The sequence below is a fragment of the Antechinus flavipes genome, chromosome 4, assembly GCF_016432865.1.
Source record: "Antechinus flavipes isolate AdamAnt ecotype Samford, QLD, Australia chromosome 4, AdamAnt_v2, whole genome shotgun sequence".
Lineage (NCBI taxonomy): Eukaryota > Metazoa > Chordata > Mammalia > Dasyuromorphia > Dasyuridae > Antechinus > Antechinus flavipes.
Window position 1 is genome coordinate 55912624 of NC_067401.1, and position 12331 is coordinate 55924954.

The 12331-nt window shown below is 35.0% G+C and overlaps 1 protein-coding gene across 1 annotated transcript in view; it reads right to left on the reverse strand.

Moving 5' to 3' along the window:
- The window catches only part of EEIG2 (EEIG family member 2), an 81679-nt gene that overhangs the window by 6319 nt on the left and 63029 nt on the right, over positions 1–12331 (reverse strand). Inside the window, exons 7-10 of the mRNA XM_051993185.1 lie at positions 11035–11130; positions 10704–10899; positions 10462–10589; positions 9554–9623 (exon numbers count right to left, since the gene is read on the reverse strand). Of these exons, the coding sequence (XP_051849145.1) occupies positions 9554–9623; positions 10462–10589; positions 10704–10899; positions 11035–11130 (490 nt within the window). The remainder of the gene's footprint in view (positions 1–9553; positions 9624–10461; positions 10590–10703; positions 10900–11034; positions 11131–12331) is intronic.

The following is a 12331-nucleotide window of genomic DNA, read 5'->3' on the forward strand; positions in this document are numbered from 1 at the left end:
CAACTAAGTCAAAAGGGATATTTCAATACTTTTTTTTTTAAAAATAGCTTTTTATTTTCAAAATACATGCAAAGATAGTTTTCAACATCCACCTTTGCAAAACCTTGTGTTCCAAATTTTTCTTCCTTCCTTCCCTCCACTTCTGTCCTCTAGATTGCAAGTAATACAATACAGGTTAAACATGTGCAGTTCTCCTAAATTTATTTCCATATTTATCATGCTGCACAAGAAAAATCAGATCTAAAGGGAAAAAAAAGCAAGCAAACAACAAAAGTGAAAATACCATGTTGTGATCAACATCCAGTCCCCATAATCTCTCTGGGTGCAGATGGCTTTCTCTCTCTCCATCATAAGTCTATTGGAACTGGCCTGAATTACCTCATTGTTGAATAGAGTCATGTCTATCAGAGCTGACCATTACATAATCTTGTTGCTGTGTACAATGTTCTCTTGATTCTACTCATTTCACTTAGCATCAGTTCATATAAGTCTCTCCAGGCCTCTCTGAAATCATCCTGCTTATTTCTTATAGAACAATAATATTCCACAACATACATATAACAATTTATTCAGCCATTCTCCAACTGATACGCATCCACTCAATTTCTAGTCCCTTCCCACTACAAAAAGAGCTGCTACGAACATTTCTTCACAGGTGAGTCATTTTCCCTTTTTCATGACCTCTTTGGGATACAGACAATAGAGACACTACTGGATCAAAAGGTATACACAGTTAGATGGCCCTTTGGGCACAGTTCCAAATTGTTCTCCAGAGTAGTTTGGATCAATTCACTACTCCGCCAACAATATATTAATGTCCCAGTTTTCCTACATCCCCTCTAATATTTATCTTCTTCTGTCATTTTAGCTAATATGAAGTGGTACCTCTAAGTTGTCTTAATTTGCATTTCTCTGCTCAACAGTGATTTAGAAGATTTTTTTATATTACTAGAGATTGTTTTAATTTCTTCATCTGTGTTTCAATACTTTTTAAGGAATAACTAAGCCTAACTAGTAGAAGTAAAATGTATTGCTCCCATTATGTTTTTTATGATGAATTTTCACTCACTACTTAATGATTTCATAAAAATAAAGCATACAAAACAATTAATGCTCTATTACTAGGTCTTTATCACAAAGAGTTCATAAAAAATGGAAAAGGACCCACAAGTACAAATAAGGGCAAACCAGCTCTTTTGGTGGTGGCAAAGAATTAGAAATTGAGGGGATGCCCATCAATTGGGGAATGGCTAAACAAATTGTGGTATATGAATGTAATGGATACTATTGTTTTATAAATATGTTGAGCAGGGGGATATCAGAAAAACCTGTAAAGATTGAATTGAACTGCTGATCAAAATGAGCAGATCCAGGAGAACATTGTACATGGTAACAGCAACAGTAGGTGACAATCAACTTTGATTGATTTAACTCTTCTCAGCAATGGGATGATCTAAGACAACTCCAAAAAGACTCATTATGGGAAATGCTATCCACATCCAGAGAAAGAACTATGGAGTCTGAATGCAGATTGACTAATTTCTTTTTCTTTTGATTTTTTCTTTCACATGGTTTTTCCATTTTGTCCTGATTCTTTTTTCATATGACTAATGTGGAAATGGGTTTCCACATGAAAAATAATTTTAAAAATAAATAATGGATTAATGTGTTTAAATTTCTATCAATCACTATTAACCTAATTCCAAGTTCTGATATCTGACCATGGTAAGAGAAAGTTAGGCAAGTGCTTTTTCTCTGGCTTCTTCCCTTACAAACTATATATCACATTACTGAAAGAATCTTTTTAATCCTTTAAGAGATAGAATCACAGTTTTAGAGTTGAAATGGCTTTTAAAGGTCAATTAGATCATTCTTTTACAAATGAGGAAATTGAGGTTCAGTGAGGTTAGACTACCTCAAGGCCACACAAGTAGCTGACAGAGACAGGATTTGAACTTAGGTCCTCTGATTCTGGACAGCTAGATGGTGCAGTGGATAGTGCCAGGTCTGGAGTCAGGAAGACATGAGTTCAAATCCAGCCTCACTAACTGTCTAGCTGTGTGATACTTGGGCAAGTCATTTAACCCTGTTTGTCTCATCTGTAAAATGAGCTGGAGAAGAAAACAGCAAACCACTCCAGTGTCTTTATTAAGAAAATCCCACATTGTTGGTGGAATTGTGAACACATCCAGCCATTCTGGAGAGCAATTTCGAACTATGCTCAAAAAGTTATCAAACTGTGCATACCCTTTGATCCAGCAGTGTTTCTACTGGGCTTATAGCCCAAAGAGATACTAAAGAAAGGAAAGGGACCTGTATGTGCCAAAATGTTTGTGGCAGCCCTGTTTGTAGTGGCTAGAAGCTGGAAAATGAAAGGATGTCCATCAATTGGAGAATGGTTGAGTAAATTGTGGTATATGAATGTTATGGAATATTATTGTTCTGTAAGGAATGACCAGCAGGATGAATACAGAGAGGACTGGCGAGACTTACATGAACTGATGCTGAGTGAAATGAGCAGAACCAGGAGATCATTATATACCTCAACAATGATACTGTTTGAGGATATATTCTGATGGAAGTGGATCTCTTTGATAAAGAGAGCCTTAATTGATCAAAGATGGACAGAAGCAGCTACACCCAGAGAAAGAACACTGGGAAATGAATATAAACTGCTTACATTTTTGTTTTTCTTCCCGGGTTATTTATACCTTCTGAATTCAATTCTCCCCGTGCAACAAGAAAACTGTTCGGTTCTGCACACATATATTGTATCTAGGATATACTGCAACCCATTCAACATGTAAAGGACTGCTTGCCATCTGGGGGAAGGGGTGGAGGGAGGGAGGGGAAAAATCGGAACAGAAGTGAATGCAAGGGATAATGCTGTAAAAAATTACCTGGCATGCGTTCTATCAATAAAAAGTCATTAAAAAAAAAAAAAAGAAAAAAGAAAATCCCAAGTGAAGTCACAAAGAGTTGGACATGGCCTTAGGGTGACAGGTCCTATGTTTTGTTAAAATTGTACACATTTTTGTTTTTACAAATCTGAAACATATATGTTAAAACTGGTATCAAATAGATGTTAATAAAAATTTTTTTCCCATTAAGTTTGATTTCAGAATGCCAGTAAACCTTTCAACCTATCCAACTGCAACATTTCCTTATTATCTCAATGATGGGCTGTTTTTTTCCTTTATTTTCTGCCTAGAGAAGACCAAGCCATTGTAGCTTGTAGTATTTAAATTTCTTCAATATAACCTTTGGATTCAAGTCCAAAATCTTCACACTATACATTTCTTTATCATATGTATTTTATACTTTATGAAGTTCAATGACATTTTGCTATTACTGGAGAAATATTCCATGAAATGAAGGTGTTTAATTTTTTTGGTGGAGTTTTATGTCATTCATATACACCCAAAAGTTAAGTGTTTTGTCTTGACATCTTTAATATGAAAGCTATATTCAGTTGTTTTTAGGAGAGAAAACAGATTTAAGGCTAATAAAAACTTTATAAAGGGCTTGAAGTATTTCACTAAAAAATGCCAGATTTGAGTCAAAGTCTTTGCAATAATCAATGAGGGGAATTTATGCATTTTTTGAACAGTTTGTTTAATAATTACTGATTGGTTAAGTCACTTTTTTCTGTCCCTGGACTTTATATTTAAGATTTATATCAACAATAAGGTAAAAGTTCAAAAGAAAAAGGGGCAAAGTAATAGTAATCATGTTATATAAATGAGGTGCAGAGGAAGAATGGATACAAGAGACATTAGAGGGAAGAGGACTTGTAGTTCTGAAAACCTATTCACCTCAGGAATGGGTTCAATAGCCAATGCTACATATATATCAAGGTATAGCACCTTCCAAAACATATAAAGAAATAAGGAGGGAGGAACAGGTGGATGAGGAAGTGAAGGGTGAGGGAAGAAGACAAAGGAAGGATTTTTGAGTGGGGAGAGATTAAGTAAGAATAAGCCAAGTTATGGAGCAGAATTTAATGAGTCAGCAGAGATAGGAAAGATGTGTGTATCTGGGGTGTGTGTATGTGTGTATGTATGTACATATCTACATATGTATACATAGATACAACTTTTCTTAACTGTAGCTTGCTTGGGGGTGGTGAGGGGAGGAAAGGGAGATATATGTGTGTCTCCGTGTGTGGGTATGTGTATGTATATATATTATATATAATTGCATATTATACATAAATATATCCTTTCTTAACAATAGCCTGCTTGGGGATAGGGAGAGTATAAGGGAGGAAAAAGAATAAAGTAAAAAAGGTGAGCAGCAGAGAACAAAAGAACAATTTACAAGAAAATAAAGATGGACACTCATTAATATAATTTCTTCTACTAATATATATATATATATATATACACACATATATGTGTGTGTATATATATATTTTTTCCCTTTCTTCTTCTTCTTCTTTTTTTTTTTGCTGAGGCAACTGGGCTTAAGTGACTTGCCCAGGGTCATACAGCAAGGAAGCATTAAGTGTCTGAGATCAAATTTGAAATCAGGTCCTCCTGACTTCAGGGCTGATTGCTCTATTCAGGTTCTCCCTTCTTTTATTTCTTCAGTGATCTCCCTGTGTCGATTAATCCTAAGTCCTGACCTCTCATCCCTTGTCTTCAAATGCTTGAGAGACATCTCAGGCCATCCCACTATCAAATACAACCTATAGGGGTTTGACATAGAGGTTGATTCAGCAAAGGAGACTGAAAGGGAATGGTAAGATAGGGAGGAGGAGAATCAAAAAAGAATCAAAAGTATATATATATATACATACTTTCTTAAATTTGTATTTGTTGTCATGTATTTTGAATCCTCCCTGATGTTCTGCTGGGCACATGATAATGTTCTCTCTCTCTCTCTTTTTTGTTTTGTTCTGTTTTTCTTTTTGTTTGTATTCTGTTTCTTCAAATAAAATAATTTTTTTGGGGGGGAAAAAACCAAACCCAAAATCATTTGAGGTTTTGGTGCTGCTTCCAGAAAGCATTATAAAGCTCCTGCCTTTAGCTGGTAAGAGGTTTCTAATATTTGTTATCTCCTGGTGCATAATTAAAATATTTATGTTTTCAGTCCATTTTATGTGCATTTGTGGTTTGTCTACTTTTGTGGTCAGAACTATCTGCACTGAAGCACTTGTTCTAAACTATCTTTTTTTTCCTGTGGTACCAGAACATAACTCAATCTGCTATCCTCCCAGTCAAACTGATCATTACAAATATTTTCTCTGCTGCCCTCTCTACATCTTTGACTCTCAGAGGCAATTACATGACAATAACTGGCGTGTTAGAACCATCAGTAGTATCACTAGAGCCCAGTGTGCCAGTGTTTCTGGGTTTCTGACAAGTTTCAGAGCATGTTGATGCCTTACCCTGTGTTAGTATCACTTCCTTATGATATTGAGGATGGGTTGGAAATTGAGGGGGTTATTAGTATTACCTTTTGACAATCATGGAAAGGACCTAAAAAGTTACTGAGTCTAAAACCTCATATAAAAGATGGGGAAAGAGTTAGGGAGAAGGTAAGTGACTTGCCCAGGGTGACACATTTACTGTCTGAGACAGGATTGGAACCTAGATCTTTGTGACACCAAGCCCAGTGCTTTATCCACTGTGCCATGCTAGCTCTTGTATCATTTAACTTCTCTATACATTAATTTTCTACCTATAAAAAGAAGAAAGTCTAAAAATCCTTTCTAGCTCTTAATTCCAGGACCCAGTACAATGTACAATAATCATTAGATTGTAAGATTCTTGAGGGCAGGGCTCTTTTTTGCTTCTTTCTGGATTCCCAGCCCTTAGTGCAGTGCTCGGCAGACAGAAGGCATTTAATAAATGTTTGATTGATAAAGGGATGGCTCCAATTTCTTCTAGCGGTAGAGTAGCCCTTCTCCAAGGATTATCTTCAGGTTCTCCCTTCTTTTATTTCTTCAGTGATCTCCCTGTGTAGATTAATCCTAAGTCAGTCTCCTAAGCCCTGACCTCTCATCCCTTGTCTTCAAATGCTTGAGAGACATCTCAGGCCATCCCACTATCAAATACAACCTATACGGGTTTGACATAGAGGTTGATTCAGCAAAGGAGACTGAAAGGGAATGGTAAGATAGGGAGGAGGAGAATCAAAAAAGAGTAGTGTGGTAAAAACCCAGAAGGCTGTGAAAAGTGTCAAATGTTACATAAAGGTGAAAAAGAATGAAGATTAAGGTTATTATGATAGATAATTAAGTGATCGTTGGTCTCCATTTACTTTGGAGACAGTAATTTCAGCTAAATAGTGAGATTGGAAATCATATTCCAGAAAATTTAGAAGAGAATTAGAGGAGAGAAAATTGAGGCAGCAAATATAGATGTTTTTTCAGAGTTTGGCTAAAAGAGGGAGGAAGATGATTCAAAGGAAAGGAAAATAAGACAGAAAGCAAGGATAGAATAATAGCTAGTGGGATAAGTAAGATCCACTGATGATAGTGAAGAACAGAGGACACTTGGGAGTCTTTGTAGGCAACAGGGAAGGATCCTAGGGAAAGACCCAAGATTAGGTAGAAAGAGATGGTGCTGGAAATGATACAAAATGATGAGATCAAAGAAACATGTAGAAGTTGGCCTTGGTGAGGAGTGTGGCCATTTTTCCATCAGAGATTGGAATAATGGAAGAAATAGAGGAAAATAATATCACGATTCTTTAAACTTTTTGATCATTTGTGTAATTATGAAAATGCAGTCTATTATGGATGGCTCTTGTAAGTCTGCTTGTTCCCTTCATCAATGATGCTGTGTGTGTGCACATGTCTACATACATACACAAAATGTATGTATGGCAAAGTAGGCAGTGAAAAAGTTGGTAGATGTTAATATTCTCTCAGTCACTTCTTTTGGATGAAAGAAAATTTTTAAGATTTCCCCCCCTCCATTTCTTGTGTTTTCTGTTACATTTCTAGGTTTAGCCTTTAGTTATTTTGAGAAAATCTATTTTATTATCAAGCTTTCTATTTATTTATTGTTTTCTCCAGCACTTCTCTGTTTTGACTCAACACTATTCAAAATCTTTCACTATTCTCCTATATAAACTCTCCTATCTGAGTTTATATTCTAAAATGTGTGGTGAGCTTCATATTTAAAAAGAACACCAAAAACTCAAAATATTGGGGGCAAAAGTAAATAACAAGTTCAATATGAGATGATAGTAATTCTCCCCAAATTTCTGTAATCTTAGGTTGCATGAAAAACAGTATGTCCAGGAGAAGGCTGGTCAGAGTCCATTGTCATCTCTTTTGGTAATATCACTTCTGGAAAATTATACCAGAGGTGTTGAATTAATATAGAAACAAAAGCCATTCAACTGTGCAGAAGGATTTATGTGGGCCATATTATTTTTATTTTGTCATTTCAGGCATGTTCAATTCTTTGTGACTCCATCTGGAGTTTTCTTGGCAAAGATACTGGAATGGTTTGCTATTTCTTTCTCCAGCTCATTTTACAGATGAGGAAACTGAGTCAAAAAGGGTTAAATGGTTTGCTCAGAGTCTCACAGTTAGTGTGAATACAGCTTGACACTGTATCTACTGCACCACTTAGATACCCCCACATGACTTAGAAAATCATCATTAAATAAATAAGTTATATTTTTATTTTATTAAAATTTTCCCAGTTACATTTTAATCTGGTTTGGATTGCATTTGGGCCATAATGTGATCTCATGTTTAACACCTCTTTTGGATAGTTTGGGACTGTTGGAGAGTTAGGAGGTCATTTACAATTTGCGATGTATTTATTTATAAGTGACAGGGCAAGTTGAGAGATGCTTTTCCTACTGTGCACTGGAATTTATAGAGGGTGCAAAAAATTTTAAATGCTATTAAAAGATCACGTAATTTAAAAATTTGTTATAGTTACACTTTGACAGCATCAAAACTAATGAGCAAGAACAATTAACTGGTTATACTAAGAAGCTACCAGATGGTGATTATTAGGATAGTCACTCTCTGGGCTTTGGTCTCCTTAAGTATCAAATGAGGTCTAGATAACCTATAGGTTCTTCTATCTCTAAATCTATGATTCTATGATAAACACCTTGAGTTTGTTTGTTTGTTTTTTTCTGTCCTCCAACCTTTACATAAGCTACATAATAGAGAAAATCCTATGTGGGTGGCAGACTTCAAAGTAGTAGTTTGGCAGAATTTAGGGGTCTTTCTCAACAGAGCTCACCCTGGGCTCTAAGTGGTATCCTGGGATAGGGGAGCAGTCACTCTCCTCACATGAAAGTGCCAATGATTTGGGATCTTTTCCTCCATAATAGAGTTCCTTGAGGTGTTGCTTTGTATTGCTTGTCCTCAGCACCAAAGCAGTTAGCTCTGTTGCTCAGAGTGGTTTAAGACAACTCAAAACTATGAAGACTGGGAATGAGGATATTTAGCCTAGGAAAGAGGATTTCAGGGGATATGACAGTATTCTTCAACTACTGGAAGATTACTTTTTAGAAGGATTAATGGTTAGAAGTTACAAGGTAAAATTTGGCTCAATATTAGGATGAATTAGAGCTGTCCAAGAATATAATGGACTACTTTGGGAAAAGAGGAGTTTTGTCACTACAGCTCTTTGAATGCAGGGTGAATGATCACTTGTGACGGGTGTTGTAGAACGAATTCACATGTCCCGTGGGGGTTGGGTCAAATGAGCTCTAGAGCTCCTTCTAGCTCTAAGATTTATTTGATTTTAAAGTAATGTTTGCATTCCCTAATCTGGGTTCACTTGAATATATGAAGCCTTTTTGCTGTAGTTATGAAGAACTTTAGCCCATACACTTTTTTTTTTTTTTAATATTCCATTCTCTTTATATAAAAAATTAGAAAAATGGTTTCAAATGACTTATCCAAGATCACATAGTTAGCAAAAAGAAAAATCAATATTTGAACCCAAATCTTTCTTGACTCTAAATCTAGCACTCCTTTCATGGCACCACTTCTTCTAACTAGTTAACTCTATATTTGCTTAAGAGAAAGTAATTCTACATTTGTAAAAAAGGTTTTTTTTTTTTTTTGTTTTTTTTGTTTTTTTTTAACTCTACTAGCCTGTGGTATAATGTTTTTTGTTGTTCTTTTTCGAAGAGGACCATGATACTGGGGAGGAGATGCCATAACATGGGAATGGATAGGGCTGAAGTGAGGAAGGGCCTGCCTCACTTTCCCCTCCAGAGCCATCTAGGTCCAGTGGCAATCAATAAATGAGCCAGCCTCAAAGCCAAGGAAGATCTGGGTCCAAGTTTTGCCTCAGACACCTTAGTAGCCCATAAGTATCACAAACTTTTCTTTGATCTTTAAAGCAATTCTATGAGGCACATAATATAAGTAACAACTCTCATTTTCAGATGTAGAAACTGAAATCTAAGGAAGGAAAATGATTTTTCCCAGGTTACCTAGCCAGTAAGGGACAGTGCTAAGAATCAGGGGTTTTTTATTTTCAAGCTAAACGCTCTTTTAAATACTACCCAATACTCAAGTTAGTCTCAATTTCTTTAAGAAGCTATTTAAAATACATACCTGTTTGGAAGGTGGTGACTGCCAAAAGATGTACTTCCTCCAGGACCCACAAATAGCCTCAATCCTTCTTCTAAAAATTAAAATAAAAACTATGTTATTTTCAAAGACTATAACAGCCATTGATAAATTTCATTCTAAACTTAGTTTCCCCAATTTTAGAAATTTATCTTAAAATTTCAAGTTATATTTTAAAGTTAAACATTCTATCATCTCTCCGTTCAACTTACCTAAAGTTTTTGTTAACTCAGTACTAGAAAAATCAATTTCTAATTAATCTCCACTAAGTTTATTTCTTTGTCTCTATAGTCGCTTAAATAATGAAATCTCAGTCAATTTCAAATAATATTTTTTCTCAGGCACAATAAAACTTTTAATTATATATTATTATACATATTTATTTTTATTTAATTCACATAATTTAATTAATTATATATTCATTTTCAGCTATAAATGCAGAGACCTGTGGGAAATAAGAAGCCTATAGTTGATTTCTGTTTAAATAGAACATTTCTGAGACTGTACCAGTTACCACCGTGCCTTGCTATTTCATGTACAGTCTCAAAAGAATAATAAAAAAGAAAGCTGTTTCAGAAATTCAAAATAATTCTTAATGAGAAAACTAATCCCTATTTATAAATCCAGACAAGGATAGAGGTTATTTGTCTTTTGGCTCCAAAAAATCCACCACCATCACAAAAATCTATTACAAATATATCTTTGCTTTTACCTAAAGTCTACTCGTCAAGTTCAAAATTCACATTCAGAAAGAAGAGTAGTAGTTTTGGGTATTAAAGCAGATATAGATTTGTTTCTCTTAAGATTAAATGCTACAACCTGTATATATCAATGAATCTCCTCTGCTAACTCCTGATTTCCCAAATTTATCAGTTGTTTAATTCTATGCACACCTTCTGCACTGGAGTCTAGGCTGAAATCTTGACTTTGCAATATTTTTTCAACAATATCATCTGCATCCACTCTGGTAGCATCAACACGTTTTAATTGAGATTCCACAGAATCTTGCTTCACAGGGTGCCTATGAAAATTAAGTAACATTTTGTTAAAATTCATATTTTTGAGTTTTTAAAAATATTAAAAATCCCCCCCCCTTTCTTTTCCAGGATATCAAAACATAGACCACAAAACATACCTGTTGAGTTTTTCTGATGATCCATCGCCCTCTTGTTTAACCGGTGTTTCAAGATTAAGATCAACTACTTTCTGTTCAGTGTCATCACATGGCTCTAGGATACTTTCAATTCCCGTTGATGTACTTCCCACTGAAGCATTTCTCTTGTGACAAAGGTCAGAAAAACTGGATGACCTGGAGTGACATGTACTATAACCTATCAGTTGAAAATTAAACTGGTTACAATGCTATTATTAAGAATAATCTATAAAGCAATATTTTATATGATAAAGTTTAAATCACTTTGTAGTAGCAAATACTTAAAGAATTCAACTTCATTATTAACTTCTACCTGACACTTTTGATTGTTGGCTTGCATAGCTTGATGTTCTAGAATGTCCACAGGCACCAAGTTCGTCTGGAACTGAGGCACTCTTTGCTGACAGATCTGTAATATGTTATGATGTTATTAATATTATTGGCACAAGGTATATATGTTAATGGTGATACCATCTTGTCTCATGGGATCATACAATTTTGGTACTGGAAGGGACCATCTAATCCAACTCAGATCTTTACACAAAAAAGCTTCTCCTCTACAAAAACACTCAGAGCGGCATCCAGGCTTTAGTCAAAGACCTCCAGAGACGAACTAATCTAATACTCTTGCATATGACAGTCTTTCAAACAAAACAGTCATCCCTTCTCCCAACCTCCAAATGTTACCTTCTTCAGGGTAAATATCCCCAGTTCCTTTAATCAATTTTTATGTGACATGAACACAAGGTCCTTTACCATTATGGTTGCCTTTTTTGATTTGCTCTCCAGTTTATGGTGTCTACTCTAAAATAGACTGTACACAATGTTCTAAGTATTGTCTGATTAGGGCAGAGGGCAGTGGGACCAACACCTCTTTATTTCTCAAAGTTTAGCTGTTCTTAATGCCATCCAAAACTATATTAACTTTTTTGGCTGCCATATCGCAAAAGTGATTTTGGTACACTAAAGACCCCTATGTGTTTCTTCCCAGAACTTCTGCTTTTCAGCTATTCCTACACTTGTAGGGTTTATTTCTAGAACTAAGAAATAATTTAAAATTTTCCCTTTTAATTTTATTGATTCAGGACAATTTTTTTGGTCTATCAGAATCCTTTTTCTAATCGTGTGCTAGTTATCTTTTCTATTTTGTGTCATTGCCTAGCTGACAGGAATATTTGAGTTTAGACAATCTATTGTTCCTGAATCCATCTAATTGCCCACACTTCTCTGTCAATCTTTTCCCACAAGAACAGCATTAGACTATCAAAGATTTTGCTAAAATATAAGTAAATTATTATCTAGAGAATTCCCTTGATCTAGTTTGGTAACTCTGACCAAAAATAATAAAAAGGGATTAAGACTAATCTCATCTAGCCAAGTTACATGTAATGTCATTTAATGTTTTTATATATATGTATATGAATATATGAACACTTGAAAATTTGGTTTAAATATAAAGGGCTCTGCAAACTCTAAAGTACTATAAAATGCCAGTTTTTATTATAATAAGAATCTCTTCACCTCATTTATTTTTCAGTTCCTTTTATACTTTGGTTCTACTAATGGAATAAGGAGTCACAAGGGAAATCTTCTGCAATCTCTTAAGCCAT